The sequence below is a fragment of the Chelmon rostratus genome, chromosome 2 (genome assembly GCF_017976325.1).
Source record: "Chelmon rostratus isolate fCheRos1 chromosome 2, fCheRos1.pri, whole genome shotgun sequence".
In the NCBI taxonomy this organism is placed as follows: domain Eukaryota; kingdom Metazoa; phylum Chordata; class Actinopteri; order Chaetodontiformes; family Chaetodontidae; genus Chelmon; species Chelmon rostratus.
In genome coordinates, this window is record NC_055659.1 from 24,137,856 (window position 1) to 24,159,723 (window position 21,868).

General features: G+C 44.8%; 2 protein-coding genes across 3 annotated transcripts; both read right to left on the reverse strand.

The window, feature by feature from the left end:
• Nucleotides 1–363: 363 nt before the first annotated feature.
• On the reverse strand, nt 364–10,110 carry LOC121619682 (RNA-binding protein 38-like). The gene is made up of 4 exons (XM_041955540.1): nt 9,701–10,110; nt 7,485–7,608; nt 7,007–7,061; nt 364–2,194 (listed from the first exon to the last, which is right to left on the reverse strand). The coding sequence occupies exons 1-4, from the start codon at nt 9,911–9,913 to the stop codon at nt 1,852–1,854; spliced, it is 735 nt and encodes a 244-aa protein (XP_041811474.1). The 5' UTR covers nt 9,914–10,110; the 3' UTR covers nt 364–1,851.
• Nucleotides 10,111–11,642: 1,532 nt separating this feature from the next.
• Nucleotides 11,643–20,201, reverse strand: rae1 (ribonucleic acid export 1). 2 transcript variants are annotated; one of them, XM_041957541.1, is made up of 13 exons: nt 20,093–20,201; nt 19,268–19,380; nt 18,264–18,368; nt 17,168–17,260; nt 16,987–17,073; nt 16,816–16,902; nt 16,001–16,072; nt 15,785–15,892; nt 13,912–14,018; nt 13,716–13,791; nt 13,120–13,314; nt 12,913–12,998; nt 11,643–12,309 (listed from the first exon to the last, which is right to left on the reverse strand). In XM_041957541.1, coding segments are annotated over exons 2-13 (1,107 nt in total). In that variant the 5' UTR covers nt 19,358–19,380; nt 20,093–20,201; the 3' UTR covers nt 11,643–12,308. The 2 variants fall into 2 exon arrangements, with proteins under 2 accessions (XP_041813475.1, XP_041813466.1); XM_041957532.1 differs by lacking the exon at nt 11,643–12,309 and having other exon boundaries at nt 12,909–12,998.
• Between the last annotated feature and the right edge of the window lie 1,667 nt (nt 20,202–21,868).

The following is a 21,868-nucleotide window of genomic DNA, read 5'->3' on the forward strand; positions in this document are numbered from 1 at the left end:
AAAAACTTGCAGCGAGGAAGAACGAAAGCGAGCGTGTTGGCCTGAGGGAACACCCAGCACCCCTGGCAGGTGGTGGTGTTGTGGCTTGATAAAAGTCTGGGCCTCCTGACCCCCCTGCTCTCCCCCCATACAGGATTTAACAGCACACACAGCCTTGATAACACGCACACACACATAACTGAACTCTCTCACCCCACAGGGTTTCCTCAGTATCATCACAGCAGGCGCTGTTGTGAATAGAGACGCTGCAGTAACACAAACTGCTGACACAAAATGCTCCAGTGGTGGCATTCTGAACTCTGAAGGTCCTTTTTTTGTGCTTCATTTTAACACTCATAAGAAGGAGTCGGGGGCATCTTTAAGTACAAAGTCTTTATTTTCATTTTTTGGTATGGCTTCTTTGAAGGGAGTGTAAAAGACATTTTTATTGAAAAAAATCTAGAGAATTTCTGATGCAACCAGTCAAGGATCTACAAACAAGCATCTACTGTAGTTGCCGTGCACCTGGGCAAATCCACTGACATGGTGACAGGACAAAAACCAAAATGAATACGACACCTCTGCAGGTTAAATGACATCAGTGCCACAACTATAGTCATCACAGTTACAAAAAAAACTATTTTAACTTAGTACCTTGTATAAATACCTACACATAAATATTGTAAATGTACTTGGTGACTGAAAACATTTTAAAATGCTGTACATGAATGTCCTTTAGAGAGCAACAGTTTGTGACAATCTCAGTGAGGAAAGGAGAAAAAAAAAATACACTGATGCTTGAGCTCAGTGTCAGCTACCTTTCAACATCGATACACGGCGCTCCTGGTCCCCGTCACCCACATACTGCATGTGATTATCTACATCCATTTGAAATCAAGACCTAAGTAAGCCAGATTAATGTCACTGGCTGCAGAAAGGCCAGTTAGAAAGGGTTCGGTGATGAGGAGGAGCACATACATATAAAAAAAAAAAATCAGGAGATTCAAAAAAAGAGGATTTTCTTTTTTTTTTTATTAAGGCCTCTTTAATTAAAAAGAAATTTTAAAAAAAGTATCGTCCTGACATCACAGTCTCCACTGTCTCATATACTGAAACTTTCTGTTTTGTCCTTGAGGTGAAATCTCGTCGTCCTCCTGTGAGACGCTGAGCGCTGGAGGTTTGTTCATGAGGCGGCGCTCTCCCTGGATGGGTCGGATGGGGCCACAGATAGCCTGAGAGGCTGGCTGGACGCCTCCACAAATCACCACCTTGTCTTCACCCTGCACCCCACATCTGTGGCTGTCCCCCAGTGTCCTAAAGCAGCAGTGCCCTTCATATCCACCCCCGATAGTCTGGAGTGGGTGGGGAGGAAAGAGGTGTTACATGTCCCAGACAGCTCTCAAACAGTCATCAATATGTACCATGGACACACATTACTTCCACTGATTGAGCCAATGACATGATAACATTGATAATGATGGCATACAAACAAACATTAACAATGACATTAATACAATAATAAAGGACGATAAAAATAATAATAGCAATAATAATAATAATAATAAAAAAATGAAGTGTCAGCTTCTGGAAGCCCTTGGAAGCAACCACATACTTTATGCTGTTTAGCTTCCCAACCTGAACCACAACAGTCCTCCAACCCCTCCCACCCCTTTTACCCTTTAACCAATGAGCAAGCAGCTCATCCTGATCTTATAGTGCAATAGTCCCACCCTTTTTCCTGAAAGCCCCTGATGATGATGGCTGGGTCGCCCCATAGGGAGGTTTTTGCCATCCTCTGTTCAAAGGTCCGCCAACCACTACGCCCTCCTCTTCCTCCTCCTCCACCACCTGTTCTTCTCCTTCTCCACCGGCTCACTGCATACGGTCCGGCTGGATGTGCTGCTGCGGTGCATAGTGCAGGAAGGCCGGGGCCGGGCCAGTGGCGGACGGGAGGGTGGGGTGGACGGTGGCTGGAGCTGTGGCGGCGGCGGCCGGGCCGGCGGAGGCTGAGGGGCTGTTGGCGTAGCTGTAGCCCAGGAAGCCAGCCGGAGAGGCGGCATACGGGTACTGCTGCTCAAAGGCTGCCTGTGCATACTGGGAGTAGGCTGCGCTGTAGTCCAGGTAGGGGCTGGTGCTGACGGAGGTGGAAACCTGAGTGGGCAGCACCAGGCTGGGCTGCACAAAGGCTTGTGGGTAGATGTATGGCTGGGCCATCCTGCACACAGACACAAAGAGCAAACAGGGTGATTAGACAGAGGGCCTGAAGCACCAGAGCAGAGAGATCCCAGGGCCTGGCTTCTATTGTTTACATTGCTCCCAGAGGGCGAGGGTGGTGGGAATGTAAACTCTCTGTAGGTGTTCTGATCTTACAGAGTTCTCACACAGATTTCCACTGTTATTAAACACTAAATAAACGAGAGGCAGCAGAGGTTAGGAGGCGAAGGTGATTCAACCCTCTGCGTGTGTCAGTTAGTAAAACCTACAAAACCTGTTAGGTAGGGCCTCCTGAGGTAGACGAGTTGGGGGGGTGATAGAGTCAGCCGTTACTGGCAGGTTTTCAAGCTCAGGCATCAACAAAGTGTTTTAACAGCTGCTGCTCTTCACTCGCTGAACACACTGAAACACACACACACACGGACAAAAAAGGGAAGTGCGAGACGGCTGGGCAGAAGTTGCAGTTCTGCTACTTCTCACTTGTTGTGTAAATCTCACACAGACGATCACAGGTGATGACGCTAACTGGTGGAGGTACTGGTGGCGGGGGAGCTCACGGGGTTGGCCTGGGTGCCAGGCTCTGCCGGGCCTCATGGGCCGGCACTCAGACGTAGCTGATTAGCGCTATGGGGTCTGGGGACCGCACTGTTTCTCATTCTCTTTCAGTCTGTGCTTCACCACTTTATCCATGGAGGAAAGCAAGAGGAGGCTTTCGAGGAGTCTATTTTTAGTCAGGACTTAAGTATCTCTCCTGGGTTTGTTGTCTACAGGGAGGGATGGTTGTGGCAGAGAGAATAACCCCTCCTCCATTTAAAGGGTGATGCAACTGACTTTTTTTTTTGATAGCCATTACCCTTGATACTACGCTTTTGAGGGAAAACATCGACATACACACACTCCGGGACAAAGAAGAAGATAGTCACGACAAATGTCACTTTGATGTACGCTCTGCAGCTGCCTCTCAGTACTGATGAAAATCTTCCTTTCATGGACTGTATTTAAATTTCAGGCTTGGAGCATCGTTTTCCCTACAGATTTAAATCGAGGAGAAGAAGAGGATCAGCAATGAGAGGCAGCCATGAAGTCAACACAGCAAAAAGATGGAAGCATGCATGGATAAGGATGTCATCACGCTCTCAAACACACACACACCAACCCTTTCCAATGCCCCCTCCCCACCCCCTTCCATCCACCCACCCACTCACCAGTTACCACTGCAAACCCCAAACCATGCCATAATAGGGAAAGAGTCACACCGCAATCAGCATAACCTCTTCAGTTCATATCACACAAAAAGAAAAAGATAAAAAGCCACTTCAATCCATCACAGCACACCGCACTGCACTCTCAAGCCATCACTGGCACCTTGGAGAGAGGCTGGCTGAGGGAGGGATGAAGGGGGGGCGGGCAGACATTTTCTGTCAAACCCCTCCTCGGGACAAGTCCTGTACTGTGGGCATCTTCTGATCCTCTGCTGGTACACTGGTCAGCTGGCAGCAGAGAGCAACCACAGCAGAAGGTTGGACAGGACGATGGCAGTGATTATTGTCAGAAATAACATGAAAGGTCTAACTGTATCATCAATCAATCCAGGGATGTGATCAGGAAGCACTGGGGGCCCAAAACTGTTTAATCTCACTCTAAATCAAATAAGACTTGCATGACCAGGACAAAAATCCCCCCAAAATTCTGAATACAAAAAAAAAATCCCACCTATGATGTGACATTACAAACATACAAAAACATAAAGAGCAGGGCTGGTGACAGCTACAGCAAAGAAACCTGCACAAAAGGCCTGTTTTTACACCGCGGGGAGAGCATTTCAAACAACAGCGTGGCAGAAACACGTTACAGAAGCTCACAGAGACATCTGAGGGGAAAAAAAGTGATGCACATAAAACCAGACAACAGTGCCATGCAACGAGTAATCATAAGCAAATGAATGTAACCCCCACTCATGGGCGCAATCTACACTTTGTGCGCACAGTGCTATTGAGCTGCTTACAAAGAGGCATTCACTCTCGCACACAGCGTTCAAACTGGACCATACATTAATGCTGCGGGGCATATGTGCTTTCACTCGCATCGTGTATAATGAGCCTGCCATCTCCGTGGCCTTGGCAGTGTGTCGCCACGGGCAGTTTGCCTTAATCTAGGCTCAAAATCAAGTGACCTTGTGTAGGTAAAGTGGAATAGAAACTCATGTAAATCATATAAGCCTAAAGGGAGTTAAGGAGAGACAAAGCACTGCTGTTGTACATCTCTGGCGCAGAGACGGAGATGTTAGCTGTAATTTTAGAAAAAGAGGACCGGCGGCCGGGGCAAGTTAGGGACAGAAGCGAGCTCCCGGGGGCCACAGAGATGCCAGATGCCAAGTGGATTGTGGGACAATGGCAGGGGAACGAGGATGACGGCCAGAGGATCATTGGTCAGCTGGTTTTGTGCTGACGGCCAGTCGGTGTGTGCTTGACGTAGTGCCACTCTGCAGGCCGAGACGCGCTCACCACAAAACATTTGATGTCCGTAAATATTACAAACGCAGGCTGAAGTAATCGTCATCGCGAAGGCCGCTTAATGAGCTAATGTGAAAAGCCTGGGCGATATCACACCGAGCAGCTAAATATTTCTACATGATAACACAAATGACCTTCAGCGCGTGACTCACTGCGACACAAAGTGTGAAAGCAGACGGGACTGGAGCGGGTGGGGGAATTAAACAACACCTTACAGTACTTGTAAGAGGACTTGATATTCCTTCCCTTCCTCCCTCTTTGTTTGTTTGAGAGGACTGTGAATATTCTTTGAAAGTGGGGAGGGGAAAAAAAAGGTGTTTTGTTTGGCACCTGTAGAGGTGAGTTTCCTTGGGAGCACACAGCCTCATTAACCATTAGTCTCAGAATACACCCCCAGATACCCTCCCCCTCAATCTCCTCGTCAACCCCCTCTCCTGCCTCCTCCCTCCCAGTCTCACAGAGGTGTCAGTTTTCAGTGCCTCTATCTGACACGCTGGCAGTGGCAGCACTTAAATGGGAGAAGTAAAAACTGGTGCTAAAGGCAAAAAAAAAAAAAGGGATGTATGTGACGTGGGAAAGAGCAGGGAAGTAGACGGAGTGGAGGAGGTGATGCATGAGAGGAGATGAATCTGCAAGCACACCGACAACTCCTCCCCTCCCCATCAAAACAATGTTCCTGGCCTCAGTGACCCCCTCTGGCCCTCACAGTCCACAGCATCTGCTGACCACAGCTATACACACACACTCAGCAGTAAGCCCAAACCAGCACACCACCGCTACATGCGAGGCTCCAGCACCGCTCAGGATCCCACTTCAGAGCATGTCCTCACACCATATGTTGTCAAGGGGTTTGGTGGGGGGGGGCCGAGAGGCTGAAAGAAAAGCCACTTGTACGCTCTGCATCTCAGGGAGGCCTGCGTCTGTCACCCGCCATACACAGGAACCTGAGAGGACACAGACAGGTGCTCTGAGCGCCTGTCTGGGGTGGTGGTCATGGGAGATTAAGGGGGTGTAAAAGGCTGTAATACGAGCCAGCACCTGTCAGGCACATGCCTCAGAGCAGCACTGCGCTCCCCATTTCAAACCCTCACGGTCTGGGTGCCATCCATGCTCACTATAGTAGCAGCAGCGTGGACACTGGAGGGACTTTCCAGTGTCCTCCTGAAGTTTTGGAACATGATGGGACATGTCCCCAGTGGACCAGAGATTTGTCATCCAGACACAGGGAGATCCTACAGGGGGGACATGGCTGATAAAACCACCTCAAAACCACCACATGTTTCTTATTAAGTCCTTGTCCCTTTGGACCGGCCTGGGATTTCCATGAAGCTCTTAAGCACTCACGTGCTGTGAGGTCATATACTGTTTAGGGCAGCAACTACTCATTATTTCATGATATATTAATCTGCCAGTTGTGTTTTTGGTTAATTGATAATTTAGTTAATGAAATGAAAGTCTTTAGAAGACATTTCTCGAACTGGAATCAGTGGATCTTTGCAGTTTTTGCTTGTAAGTCCCTTAAAGTGATTATCAGAATAGCCTGCTAATTGTCTGTTGACTGGCTTAATTTTCAGCTCTGCTCTGAAAATATATCTCAGGCTGCAGCTACTGATTACTTTGACTGTGGATTATTTGTTGATCATTTGTTCGAGTTATTGGACTAAAATGTTAGATAACAGTGGAAAAAGCTGGTTGTGTTGACCGACAGTCATCACTTAAAAGCAGAAAATGAAACAAAAATCCCATTTGTTTCCACACTGCTGTGTTCAGGAGTTTTTATTTCTATCAGCACTACATGTCCAACTTTCCCCTAACGACTTTATAAAGCTGACTTCTGGTGGTAGTTTAATCTCACGGGCAGATCTGAGGCGAGGGGTGAATTCTGAGAGCTGCGGGGGGTGAGGAGAGTCCTCGCTGCGGTGAAATGCTCATTAGCTGCTCAGCAGACCTTGGCTTCTAGACGCTATCCAGGCTGTTTCTACAACACGGCCACTTCTAGGAAGCCTTCTCAGTGACAGAGCCCACTCGGGCAGGTACACAAGTCAAGAGGCTCCTGACAGAGGCCAACGAGTGAGTCACACATTCACCTCTGGAATGCTCCTCTATTACCACAGATATGTGAACCATCTCCCAGGCCTACAAAACTCAGATATGCTAATAGACTACCTCTGGAGTAGCGTGTGGACACAGAAACTGACATGTACTTTCTAGAGGCCATGTTTGTCAAAGAAATAGCCTGGTGGTGGCCCACGGAGGGTAATACAAGAGAATACAGCGAGCGCCCACTCCCGCTCACTTACCCATACTGCCTCTGGATGAGTGCCGGGTGAATGGGCTGAACTCCGATGGATATGCCTGGAAGATAGGAGGCCGGCTGTCAGACACACACACACACACACACACATTTGCATTTACAGAGGAGGACCAGAGAACAATACACAGAGGGCACGGAGAGACAGAGGCAGAGCCTGTTTCAAACCGACCACGAATGGAACAGTTTCAAATGCGCAATAAGCAGTAACACATGCGTGTGTTTGAGCAAGTGAATAATATTTGGCATGTAAAAATAATCTGCTGCGTATGAACAGCATGGATCGTCTTACTGAAGTAAGGCTGGCTGTCACACACACTAAGTAGTAGTAAATATTATTTTCATATAGCTTGATGTCATGGCTATTCACAGCTTATGTTCTACAGTATCACTATTGTTTGAAGCACCATCACTTCCATGATTTTACTGATGATTTTTTTTTTACCGTGACACATCATGTACCTCACCTGTCTGTATGCTGCGGGGTTTGGCACCCAGGTAGGCCAGGTTGACATTGGCCTTCCTGCCATCGATTATGGGGTTGGGATCCTTGCAGGCTCTCTCTGCTGCTCCTCTGTCTGTCATTGTCACCTGGCGACAGAGACAGACTCATCAACAAGGTCTCTCAAGAGGGAAATCATCGTCTCATGTAACAAACAGATGGTAGAATGGCATCTCCGGCTGGTGACACATCAACTATTCAAGCAGAGCAAAGCCAAAAAAAACAGCTGAAATGCATGAAAACAGGTTGGTCTTGGTTTTATCTGTTGGGTGTATCAGAAACTTCCCCCTACAGATTTTCCACTGTTAAGGTTCTGTCTCTCTGAAGGAGAAGAAGAACAAGAAGGGGAAACTACAAACAAAGCACAATGATAAGCTTTGAAAACTGCCCACAGCAGCGGTAGCCAGCCACTTGACTGCTCAGCCATGGGCAGACCTGCTGAAATATGGATCTGGGAAGAGCAACAAGGAGCTTATCCAATTAGGGACAAAATATTAAGGAGATTGGTATTAGTCCACCCCTCCTCTCTCCCTCCTGGCATTAGACAAGCCCTTCTGTTTTGATTGCCACATTCTGCCAACTCAGAGGGTTCAGTCACCTCGGTGTGTGGACCGAGCAGTGAATGTAGGCCACGGCTTGCATTGTTTAAGAGGACGGGGTTTTTTAAAAGCACTGTGCCTCTTCATAGTGGAAAGATCCGGAACAAAGCCCACTCCAGGGCCTGTGTTGTGAACACACAGGAAGGAGCGAGGCTGTGTTTACACTGTGAAGAGTCTTGCTGTGGGGGGGGTTCTACTAATCCACCTCTGAAGTGTGTTTAGAAAAAAGGTGCGCTCGGCTCTGGGGCGCCTCCCTCCCCACCCGGTGCCAGCTACCTCTCCGACTGGAACGCTCGGAAAACAGAATTTGCAGGTTGCCTCATGCCGCTCGAAACGTGCATCTCGTCCCGGGCAGCACCCACATCAGCCCGAGCCTGTTTAACCTGAAACACCGGCTTCAATACACAACCGTTGGAGCCGCTCAGGACAGCTTTCCGCGGAGTTAGGGAGCTGATGTGTAAACACTGAGGGCAATTGTCTTACAATTCTGTCTTTAGAAGCAAGCATGCACACAAAGCAGTTTTCCATTCCTTCTTTGGCCTGACAGTACATTAGTGCTGATGTGCCTTTCCAAGGTTCTGGTAAATATTTGCATTTCTGGTGCTGCTTCTGTTCTTTGTGTCAGAGAGAGAATGACTGTAATCTGACTGTATCTGCCTGGAACCGGATAAATCACCTATTGGCGCAGATTAAAATTAGACATTGCATCCTTGGATATTTTTCATTAACCTGACTTAAAGCAACTTTGGCCAAGGGTCGAGTTGTGATTAATGTAGAAACAGCACCTTTCCCAACTTAGACCATGAGATCAGAAGGCAGGCCAGTGTATGTACAACTTATGCTTCTTAAACTTAAAAAAAGTTTTTTTCTATGGCTCGAACTGATCAAAGGGAAATTTGATAAATTTGTAGTATAGGAGAGCCAGTTTGTTGATGTTGGAATTTCTCTCTCTGCAGCCAAGATGTGATGTAAATCATGTGCTACGGCCGACTGCTCCGGTCCTTGACAATGGAGGGCAGGGTGTGCAAGGTCAACCTCCCCACTGCTCCAAAATAACCATATAAAGCAAGCAAGTAGTGCAGACTGTCTCTCTCTCCCTCTCTCTCTCTCACACACACACTCTTTCAAAGCCATAAGCTGGGGCTGCTCAGGGGTGCGTGAGGGGGGACTTCATTGGGGGGGTTGACATCAGACATATGTTGAAATATAATCGTCTTAGTTACCCATCAACTTGTGTTGATCCCTCATCCTCATTAAGCTAAAATAACAGCCAGCCAGGCGGAAAAACAGAGGTGCTGTGCAATTATGCATGTAAACTTCAGTGGGGGATTACTTTTGACATAAATCTGAATGATTACATACAGCAGACATCATTTATACGGATATTTAGTCATACATTCCCAAATGTAGAGCGGGAGAGCCCTCGGCACATAAAAGGCGACACTTCTAACAAGAGTATGTTAATGACAATATCCAGGAACTAAGCTATTTGGCGGAATGATATCGAATAAGTGGCGTGTAATGTGGTTTGTGTAAAAGTTGTGAATGAGTTGAGGTGCGTGGCTGTCTTGTTTGTACTCACAAAGCCGTATCCTCTGGACTTCCCCGTCTGTCTGTCCGTTATCACCACAGCCTCGTCAATGTCCCCAAAGACCTCGAAGTATTTTCGCAGCGAGGCGTCGTTCGTGTGGTATGGCAGCCCGCCGACGAAGATTTTGGTAAAAGTAGTGTCTTTCTGAAGCGGTGTGGGATGCATGACTTCCAGAGCTCCGTTCATGAACTGATGCAGAAGCATTGGTCTGCCGGAGAGAGGACCGGGGGCACGCTGAAGACTTTCAAAGCGCTCAGCAACGTCCCAGCATCGGTAAAACACAATTTCACACCTGAGTCTCTGTGGTTCTCCTCTCGTGTTGGCCTTCACTCAGTTACAGCAAACTGATGACAACTATGATTCACGCTGCGGGGATCCTCCGCGTCCACACTGGTTGCTTCTTCAGGCGCTGTGAGGAAATGCGCCGGGAGAGTTTATACGCATGGCTGAGGCCACGCCCGCGCATAACTGTCGACCAATCGGCGTAACCGCTGTGTGCCAACTTGGTCAGCGGCTCCTCCCATTGGTCCGCCTTCCCCAGCGCGGCGCTGCACCTGCTTTTGTCCTTTACAGCACAAAGAAAACGCGTACAGTGTGGCAGACAGCGCGGCTCGGCCACATGGTGCATTGTGATACTGTGATGAGGAAGTAATTGGCTCGGCTTCTGGCCGAAATCACCTCTACTGAGCAGCAGTTAAAGTCGGCTTATTTTACTGTGACTTGGCTTTATAATCATGACATGGCCCACGTACCCTGAGCAGAATGCAAACATTGGGCCTCTTAAAAAGTTGTGGTGCAGCTGTGACAAAAGGACAGAGGAAAAATCCCTATCTCAAGTAAAACCACAATCCGTTTACATTTCCTGTCAATTCATAGACCAACAGGGAAATCACAGCATAACTTTTTATATTCTTACCTACTTACTTTTTCATACTTACTTTTTTAATTCTTAATATAATCTAAAGTCTTTTTAAAATCTTCCTAGTATGGTCTCTCAGATATATTCAGTCTGGAATGGTGTTACAGGAAAACATGGTAGAACAATCATTTAAAACCAACATTATAATCATGTATAAACTTAAATAACTCCCAACACGCTATCTTTGTGTCCGTTTATGAAAGGGACTGGTTAAAGTACAACATGACCAACTTCAATGGGCCTGCCTCAACCTGTCACCTCTTATTACCCATCATAAAAGCAAATGATTGGCACATTTTGGAGGGGGAAAAAAAACAGGAGCAAATGTTAAAAGTGAACTTGAGGTCAAAGCTCTTATTTTCCAGGGCGCTGCTTATACTTCCTACATGCATCCACATGCTACTCACAGACACTGATAACCTTTGTGCAGGAGAGGGCAGATTCGAGGGTCTACAGCAACAGGTCGCTCCAGAAGCAGAAGTTTTCTAACAGCTTGGCTCTCTTGGTGCTTGTATGAGCCCAGTCTACAAGTCAACCTAACTGTATTTGTGATCATGAGTGTAAAAGTAACACGGTGCAGCCTGACTGGGCAGTGCTGGAGACAGTGGTCTAGAAGAGCAGTACTAGTGTCACCCCATCAAAGCTGACGGGAGCCGGTGAATTGTGGCAGCAGCATATCTTCCCGCCCCAGGTGCCTTGGAGTCCCCCTGCTAAGTATCAAGGGTCAGGCTTAACAGTGAGGTGATACTCTAATGACCTCAATAAAAAGGCATTTAATTCACACCTTCTCCTCTATGAACTGCTTCACTCTTCACACGCAGCCTTTGTAGCTGCCTATGCTGCCTCATTCATATCCTCTTGATAAATCCCCATTTCCAGCTGTGTATTCCTGTCAAAAGGACTCAGTATGGATGAGGAATCTCACTGTCCTGCTTTGATCTCATTTGGCCTGTTTAGCACTCTGACCTCAGCTCCTGGATTTATCTTCAGGCCACTGCTGGAGTTAACACACAGAAGGACAAAATGCTCCACCTGCTGGCTAACTTGCATTAAAACAAGCAGAGAGAAGGGGTCATCGTGACACAGGTGTTGTCCAAAGTTTATCATGTCAGTTTTGTGTGGATTCCAGTTATGAAGAGATTTACAGCTGAAATATGAGATAGCGGTCATGTTGGTGGTTTTTGCATGCACAACACAGCTCCTTGAATCCGCAACATTTATATAACAAACACAATAGGTTATCATTTAACCTACTTACTTCCTCAGGTTGGAATAAACATGTTGAAATCTAATAGTATGCACTTAATTATTTATTTTACATCCCAGTTTCATTAATGGAGCTAAACCACGGAGTAAGAGGAAGTCACGAGAGAATGAAAAGTCTTTGGAAATACGTAAAGAAAAAATGAGTAGCTGGACACATAAAAAAAATTGCAACATCAAGGTGAGTGACAAATAAAGCCCTCCCCTTCCATGATGACTTCTAAGACCAATTGTCACGCAGCTGTCATCAATGCCAGGTTGGGTAGGCCCCTCTGATTGGTCCATGCACAGTACGCAGCACCACTGCATTGGTCCAGGTGTTTGCCGAAAGGAAGGAGTCTGTCTCGAGCGTATACACACACTAATGCAGCAGGTCTTCCGCATTTCCCCACAAGAGATGCGACTTGGCACGACGAATCTAAAGACAGGAAGGAGCAGTCAGTCACAAAGGAATGTTCCTGAGTTTTGGTTTTGTTTATTTCTCAGAGGGTTTTCAATGTCCCTTTTTACACAGAATAAGCAGTATAACATCACTCTTCAGCAGACAAAAATGAATCTTTGCAGATGATAACTGCAAATTAGCGCTTGCCTATGTTCGGTATTTCCTGATTCTTTTCATACTCGTCTCTGTAATTTAATAAAAAACAGTCCTCAAATACATTTTCATGTCATTGAGTACACTGCTAAGCCTTACTACTTACAAGATGTAACAACAGCCAGCAGGCGTCATCACAAAATTCATGATTGTAAAGGCAGCTGTGTATATTCTAGTACAGCAGAAACCACACAAGCCTTCAAAATGACTTCACTCAGGTCAGTACAGTACCACTCCCATACTAAATGGCTACTTAAGCAGTAAATGGCAGTAATATCTATCTTTACTGCCCATATCCATGCATGCCAGGGATCTGGGGGTGCCTTTAAAGGCCCCACTGTGAGTCACAAGGGCATTGAGGAAGCGGCCAGCCCATCCGGCAACCACAGGCTCCAGGTTTACAGACAATGACTGCCCTTCTCTCACCATTTCTTGTTCCGAGGCTTCAGCTCCTCGGCAGCGTTCCTCAGGAAGATGTAGTTCTTCTTCTGGGGGTTGTAATACTCGTGGCCCTGCGGAAGAGAGAGACAGGAGCACAATTTTACAAAACATGTGGGAAGGCCAGTATGAGGTGCATGCCGACAGTTTTCAAGCATAACAGTGAAATACAAATGCCTGCTCATGACCTCCTACCTTTGACCAGTCGTAACTGGAAGCATACGCAAAGATGTTGCCGTTGTGGTTGAAGCAGCAAGCGGTGATGGGCTGGTCGAGCTGCTCTGAGGTCTTCAGCTTGGTGCGGGCGTCTTTGTCCCAGAAGCTGAAGCGCCCGTCAGAGCCTACAGTAGCCAGTGTGCCATGGACAGGATGGAAGGAGATGGCGTTCACCTGATGGAAGAAAAGGGAAATTAGTGGTGGGACAAGGGAAAACATTATATCTAGGTGGGTTGGTGTATCAGAGTGACTTTACTGTAATGACTGAATCTGTGAAAAGACACACAAGGGCTCTCCAGCAAGATGGTGTCAATCAACTATTGTGAAAATCAGTAAAAGGGAACCATGACATTATTCAAATGATACAACATACTACATTATATTACAGCGAGTGCATTTAAAAATGCAAATGACATTACTGTTATATTCACATCAATATTGATTTCAGATATTGAACACTGGACTAAGAGACACACACTATTAAGAGCCCTGTTTCACTGCAGATACAAAGTATCATAAGGAGAGCAGAGGTACCGGACCAGGCCGAATGTCTGCTTCAATTCAGAACAACTTACAGCGTAGATGTCCTGTGGAGTGGTTGTGTTGGTTCCGTTGGACCTGTGGCACTTAAAGGTGAAGTTGTCTTTGGCTCTGAAAGGCATCAAGGAACACACTCGTGTCACATTTTTAGAGCACTTTCACTGTCATTTAAATTCTGTAAAAACAAAAAAATAATCAAACATGCTTGAACTTCACTGGATTAACACTCACGGGTTTGGAGGGTTGATATAGTGGATGGCCACTCGGCCCTCAATGCTTCCCAGTGCAAAGCCTGTGGGCTTGTTTTGCTTGTCCTTGAATATGGCAACACAGCGGTGCTGCAGGACCAGGATAGAAAAGTACAATGGGTCAAATGGCAGTCACACATGAAACATCTGTGTACACTACCAGTCAAAAGTTTGGACACACCTTCTCATTCAATGGTTTTTCTTTATTTTCATTACTTTCTACATTGTAGATTCACACTGAAGACATCAAAACTATGAAGGAACACATCTAGAATTATGCAGTCAACGAAAAAGGGTTAAACAAACCAGAATATGTTTTATATTTTAGATTCTTCCAAGTAGCCACCTTTTGCTTTGATGACAGCTTTGCACACTCTTGGCATTCTCTCAATCAGCTTCATGGGGCAGTCACCTGAAATGGTTTTCATTGTAACAGGTGTGTCATGTCAAGAGTTAATTTGTGGAATTTCTTGCCTTCTTCATGTGTTTGAGACCATCAGTTCTGTTGTGCAGAAGAAGGATTGGTATACAGGTCTACACAGCCCTATTTGACTACTGGTATAATCTATATTATGGCAAGAACTGCTCAGCTAAGTAAAGAGAAACGACAGTCAATCATTACTCTAAGACATGAAGGTCAGTCAATTCGGAAGATTTCAAGAACTTTGAATGTATCCTCAATTGCAGTCGCAAAAACCATCAAACGCTACGATGAAACTGGCTCCCATGAGGACCGCCCGACAAAAGGAAGACCACAAGTTCCCTCTGCTGCAGAGGATAAGTTCATCAGAGTTACCAGCCTCAGAAAGCGTAACTTAACAGCACCTCAGATTACAGCCCACAGAAGTGCTTCACAGAGCTCAAGTAGCACATCTCAACATCAACTGTTCAGAGGAGACTGCGTGAGTCAGGCCTTCATGGTTGAATAGCTGCAAAGAAACCATTACTGAAGAAGAACAACAAGAAAAAGAGACTTGTTTGGACCAAGAAACACAAGGAATGGACATTAGACGAGTTGAAATCTGTACTTGGGTCTGATGAGTTCAAATTTGAGATTTCTGGTCCCAACTGCCATGTCTTTATGAGACACAGAAAAGGTGACATGTCTGGTTCCCACCATGAAGCATGGAGGAGGAGGACGTGTGATAGTTTGGGGGTGCTTTGCTGGTGACGCTGCTAGTGATTTATTCAAAATTCAGGGCACATTTAACCAGCATGGCTACCACAGAAATCTGCAGCGACATGCCATCCCTGGTTGTGCTTAGTTGAACCATAATTTGTTTTTCAACAGGACAATGACTCCAAACACACCTCCAGGCTATGTAAGGGCTATCTGATCAGATCACCTGACCTCAACCCAGTTGAGAAGGTTTGGGATGAGTTGGACCGCAGAGTGAAGGCAAAACAGACAACAAGTGCTCAGCACCTCTGGGAGCTCCTTCAAGACTGTTGGAAAACAATTTCAGGTGACAAACCTCTTGAAGCTCATCGAGAGAAGTGCAAAGCTGTCATCAAAGCAAAAGGTGGCTACTTTAAAGAATCTAAAATATAAAACATATTCTGGTTTGTTCAACCCTTTTTTGTTTACTACATAAGTCCATATGTGTTCCTTCATTGTTTTGATGTCTTCAGTATGAATCTACAATGTAGAAAGTAATAAAAAATAAAGAAAAACCATTGAATGAGAAGGTGTGTCCAAACTTTTGACTGGTAGTGTATACTTAGCATCAATTCAAAGAACATGAATCTGGCTATACATACAACTGCAAGGGTGATTGGCACTATTACGTGTTTGGAGAAATATGAATAGTGGGAAAAGACAAAGAGAAAATAGCTCACAAAGGAGGACAATTTACCTGATGTTTGAGAGGAGAGTCTATTCTGCGAAACTCAGAGGGCTGGTTCTCCAGCTGGTAAACTATCAGACCTCTCTCAGCAGTGGCAACCACCGCCATGGGGTATACCTGCATATAACAGTTGGAGAGGTTAAAAACACCAAAAGAAAATCCAAATAAGCTGTTTCCTACTCAGCAAGCTTTCAATTTTTGCCACATTCCTCATAAACCACTTACAACATCTGCACAGTAGCATCTTTCTGGCATCTGCAGAGACATCATGGGATTCGGCGAGCGGGTGTCCCAGAACTGAGGAGAAAAACAGAAAAGCTGTTATGTTTCTCAGTGCTCTCAGTGTTATTTCGTATTGTATTGTATTTTTGCCTCCTGGATAAAAGGTCTTTGCATTTTGTACTTTAAAGTTTATCTTATTTTGCATGCCCCTGTGTTCCCACCCTTTGAGCTGCTGGAACCTTAAATTTTTCTTTGGAGATTAATAAAGTAGCTATCTGTCTATCTATCTCTCTATCTATCTACATAAAACACTACAACATTTGATATGCCACTCCCTGATTAGCTCTTTTTAAGTGTGTGGGGGCCCTAAATAGTGGCCATCGCCCATTCTGTTTACCTGAAAATTGTTTTGGAAGAAAAGGGCCTCTGTTGGACCAGGTGCAAGTGCTACCTGACCACAGTGCAATGTCATCTAGCAAGGTACTGCATTGGCCAATCAAATATGTATGAGTGCACATTCCTGGTAGATTGTGTTGTAATGTGGATGCCAAGTTTCACCTGTTCACCTGGCAATCACTGAAATGAAAAATAAAGCTGCCATGATAACTTTCCAGAGTTGTGAAATCCTGTCTTAGGGTATCATAAACCACTGTGCAGTGTTACAGCATCAGAGCTCAAACTCTTGGATGTATCACTCAAACTGGACTTTCTGGATCATATTTCACTGTCTTCCCCCAGATGTTCATGTGACCCTGAATGTAAAAACTGAATGCATGTTTTTCCAAGCACTAACAGATGTGTTGAAATGGCTGTTGTACCTTCAGTGTTTTGTCCCAGCTGCCAGTCATGACACAGCTATAGTTTGGGGCTTTTATCCAGTGGATTGATTTGATTGGACCGTCATGCTGTTAAGAGATATAGTGAGAGGTGTCAGATGATTCTGCTTCAATCTTATGACCACATACTTGATCTGAGGGTTCTTATCCAACCTGTGCGATCTGCATTGCTTGATTGCTGTTAAGATCCCACATCTTGGCTGTTTTGTCACAGGAAGCAGTGAAGACTTTACTCCCATCCTGGTTAAAGAGAATAGTGCATCATAAATTATTCCCTGGCCCAGCAGACAGCATCCATTACAGGGCTTCAATAACTTCTCATGATCAGACTTACATCACTCCAGCATGCATCCAGCACTGGACCTGTGTGCATTTGTTGGGCTTTGGGGACAGTCTGTCCATTGTCCTGCACCTCCCAGCACCGGACCTGAGGTCAGATGATACGACATAGACAAATTCATTATGTAGTGCAGAAGTAGTCCTTCCTGGGACAAGCCATTGAGCAAGTGCAATCTTATAGATATCTTGGGACTATCATCGACTCCACTTTGAATTTTAACTTAAACTGTGAAGCTGTGAGCAGGAAGGGACACCTGCGTTTATTCTGTCTGCGGAAGTTGTCCCGCTTCCACATGATGACACTTTTTTATCGTGCTTTTATTGAGTCGGTTTTGACTTGTTGGAAACCTGCCTGTAAAAGAAAGGAACTCACTGAACCAGATCATTAAATGGTCTGGTCGGCTCATTGGAGAGTCACAGCTGTGCCTACAGTCGCTGTACACCAGGCAAGTCAGCGACTGGCCAGCTCAATTTCCACTGATGACTCCCATCCGCTGGCAAGTCAGTTCCAGCTGCTACCATCTAAAAGGAGATTCATAGTCCAGAGAGTTAGGACCACTCGCTACAGAAACAGCTTTGTTCCTGCTGCTGTTTCTCTTTTAAATAGGAGGTCTGTCCTATTTTAATGTGGTCTTAACTTGCTTACTTATTTATTTACTTATGTATTTATTATTGTTTTACTGTCCCTTGGATCATGCTCTTATGTTTTCTTAGCATGCTCTTAACAGGTCTTATATTGGCATTTTTAGTGATATCTAATGACTTTTATTTTTTTTATTTATTTATTTTGGTCTTTTAAACATGATCAGTGAGCTGCTGGGAGTCAATGTCTGCTGTTAATCTGTCTTCCGTATGTGTCCTGTGTTTTTAAATGTTGTGCATAATGTTTGAGATGCCCTCTCCAGACTGCAAAACAAATCTACCTACAGGTATCAATAAAGTTACCTTGAACTGGAGGCGAACCTGGTGAGGGTGTCCCCCTCAATGTCAACTCTACTCAAATCCTATATCAAAATCATCGTCTATAATCTTGGCTTCCCTATATCCATCTACAAGTGTGCACCATTATAATGAGTTAATAAATAACTCACATCGTTGGCCCAGGACCCTCCGATGAGAAAGTTCCCTGGCATGGTGGGGGGACTGAAAGCCAGACAGCTGATACTGTCATCTGGAGGTGAAGTCACTTCAACATCCTGCAGAACAAGTCAGAGACACACACAACAAAAAACAAACAATGAACAGAGCCCTGTTCTTGATAGGAGGACAACTAATTTCACATGAGTCTGGAATTGCTGTCAGAAAAGCAAGTCCTTCAGCCCAAACCTACAAAAGCACAGGTTTATTGACAGATAGCTGGATCATAACCAAGATGTTTAGGTTACTTTGAGTACTGTGAGCATAAAGAAATAAACTCAACTTAAAGATTTTGACTGTTACCTATGTTACCTGAACCTATTAATTTTATGACCAAAAAAATCAAATGGGAATGTAATTTGAACACAGAAAAAAAAGATCTTAGTAAGGCTTCATTTTATAGCAGGCTTATGATTATCTCTTAAAAGCCTCTTGCACATCCACTGAAAACCCCACAAATCATGTACCAACATCATTCATAGTCTGACCACATTCACTGGTAATATCTAACGTGTTTACTAGTGACTAAAGTGTGAAAACATTGTAGAAAACAATATTACACAAAGTGACACCTATAAAAGGCAGTAATGTGCATAAAGTGAGACTAATGTCCATGAATCTATTACCTATGTGCATGCTGGCTGGGTTGCCCACACACCTACCTCATGTACCTACTTTCAACTCTCCACTAATTTTGCCTTTGTCTTGAAATCAGAGAGCACTGTTACTCAAAACAAATTGACCCAGGATTTACAAATCAGTCCTCAAACTGGTATCAAAGAAGCAAATTAGCTGGATGGGTTGAAGCAGGATTGCTTTAGTCTGATAAGAACATGTTAACTTTTATTTGCAAATTCGCATTTGAGGAACGGGGCCCAGGTGAAGTCACTGTTATCATGAGGTATCATGAAAATGTAAGGCATGTCAGGTGCTTTTCCCTTGTACTCGGCTGTCTTACCTTCATTGGATTATGGCTGTCTGTTGCTGCGTTTCCGAAGACACCGGTCCCTCCTGCTCCAAACCCAGTGTTTGTCCCAAATAAACTCATAGTGCATTAATCCTAATGTACGCCTGTCAGAGAAGACGGAGACACAGTGTAATTTACATAAAAGAAGATTACATTTATTGGGCTGTCGTTTTCGAGGGCATCGCAAAAAGCTAAATGGTGGTAGCAGGTACCGTAAATCATGGGATGCAAACAAACTGAATGTAGCGTTGAAACTAAAAAGGGCGTGTAAGCAAGCCAATACTGCATGTTGGGCAAAGCTAGGTAGCTAACGTTAAGAAATAACGTGCCGTTACACTACAAAACTTTAGCCACCAGACCGTTATTGTAGCACTCAGTTAGCAAGCTTAACACTGATGACATTGGTAAGATTTCGGAAAAAGTTAACTCGAGTAACGTAAGCCAAAACAGCAGAAACTAGACAAGACGTAGCGGGACAGCTAATGTCAACGCTAACTGTGTAGCTGAACGTCAGTTATCGCTGCTAGCTCCTAAATACCACATAGCTTGGTAACATCTGGACAGTTGAACATTGTATTATGTTTGAGCGTGTGTGCAAGTGTTGCTATTTTAGCCATTGTGTGGGTCAGAAAATAAATATAACACATGTTCGGTAATTCAACAATGACAAACGTTAGCTAGTTTATGAACGTCACTGTGGCCGGTCACGTTAGCTAACATTTACTACATTAATAACACTTTCCTGTGCGACCACAATTTCAAACACCACGCTGTGTCACCTGCAGTATCGTCTCATTACTACATGGATATACGTACCCCAGATTTGTTAAACTATGCCTATAAGCTCGTACTGCAGAAAAAGCCAAGTATTTTGCCGTAACAAAAATGTGGCGCTTGTTTCTCTGTATGTCGCAGTTTGGTGACGTATTACTCTACGTAACAAGGATGTAATTTCAGGAGTAAACGCTTGGAGGCAGTGCATGACAGCAAGTCACTATAATCTTCAATGGAAAGTAACTTAAGTGTGTCATTTAAAGTATGTATCTCTTCTGTAGATTGCCTACGCCAGAACAGGAGCCGGGTGGAAAAAAGTGTCCGTGGGTCCCAAAAAGCCACCCCATCCCCAGAGGCCAGCCATTCTCAGTGTCTGCCTCGTCTGTCTGCCACAATACTAGTGGAGCACACAACATCCAGCATCATGTAAGGCAGGTAAGTAACTTCTCTATAAAGAAATACTCACATCCTTTGCTTAAGTAATAGTAATACAACCTTATCCAAATACCCAATCACAAGTAAAAGTCTACATCCAAAATGTACCAATGTACCAAAAGTAAATATTATATTATTAAATAGGCCTTTCAAAGTGTTTTCTTTATTTGGATTGTTGATCAAGAAGATTGACAAACTGCAACATGATAGTCTTTACATGAGGACCACCTGTGGAGGGAGCTAGAACATAGAATTAAAATGAGGTTGATCAATAAGTAGGTGAGGTAAACAGGAAAAGGGTTTATTGTGGTACATGATCAATATGAACCCATCACAGTTTCGCAGTATAACAGATCCTAATAAATGTATATTTTTTCAGTACTACTTCTTCATCTGCTGCATGCAGTCAAACAGTATGACGCATGGTATGCTTGCAGGTCACGTGGGAGACGTAATGAATGATTCGTGTTGCGCTCAGTCAGTATACATTAAGGAGATGAATAGAGTCTGGTGAATAATTAAATTCTGAGACACAGTTCATCCTTGAGGCTTAAAAGTGTCTGACTGTGCAGCAGCTAAGTGTTGCTGCTACAACATAGTCTGAGACCTCCCTCGGTTTGAATGAGTGGGATGATGGCTGTCAGTTAGAGGACCTGTTGGCATATATCCACTCTGCTGAAGAGTCCTTGAGCAATATCATTTTTACAGTCTTGAGCTGTTAGTATAGCAGGAGTAATGTTTACAAATCTTTGGAGTGGATAGGGAGGGATCTTGTTGTTTATATGAATTTGGAGAGATGAGCAAAGTAAAGAGACCTCTGCTGGAAAAAAGTGACTAGTATGTGGTGCTTGAAATTTAGTAAAGGGTTATTTCAGTTTGTGGCTGTGACACATTTAAGAATTTTGTGTGCGGATCCAGTCACCAAACCTGCCTGAAGCACATGTGTAATCTGTACTTCAGTGCTGGATTCTTGCTTTGTCATTCATTGCCCAGTCCTGTTCACTCTCTATTAAAGCAGTCACAGTGGAGTGCTTTACACATTGTTGTAGTAATTCATTGCGGCTATTGGCATGTCTCTTCTTGTGCCTCCACTGCTGCTGATCACTGAAACCCCCTCAACAATTAGGGTGGGCCTGTTTATTGTTTGAGTTCAAAGGTGTCTGCGTTCAAGAGGGGATTAGGGGATTTTCCCTCCATACCTTTAGACTGATCTTTTAGCAGCGCTGGACTATCTCCATGCGCACAGGGTCAAGACAAAGTGAAAACTGTTCAACTGTTAACTTTAAACTGTTAAATCCAGATTGGTTATAAGCAAAATAGACGATTTTTGAAAATAAGTGTGATGTTGGAAGCAGAGGACTGGTGAACCATGGGGTGATCCTA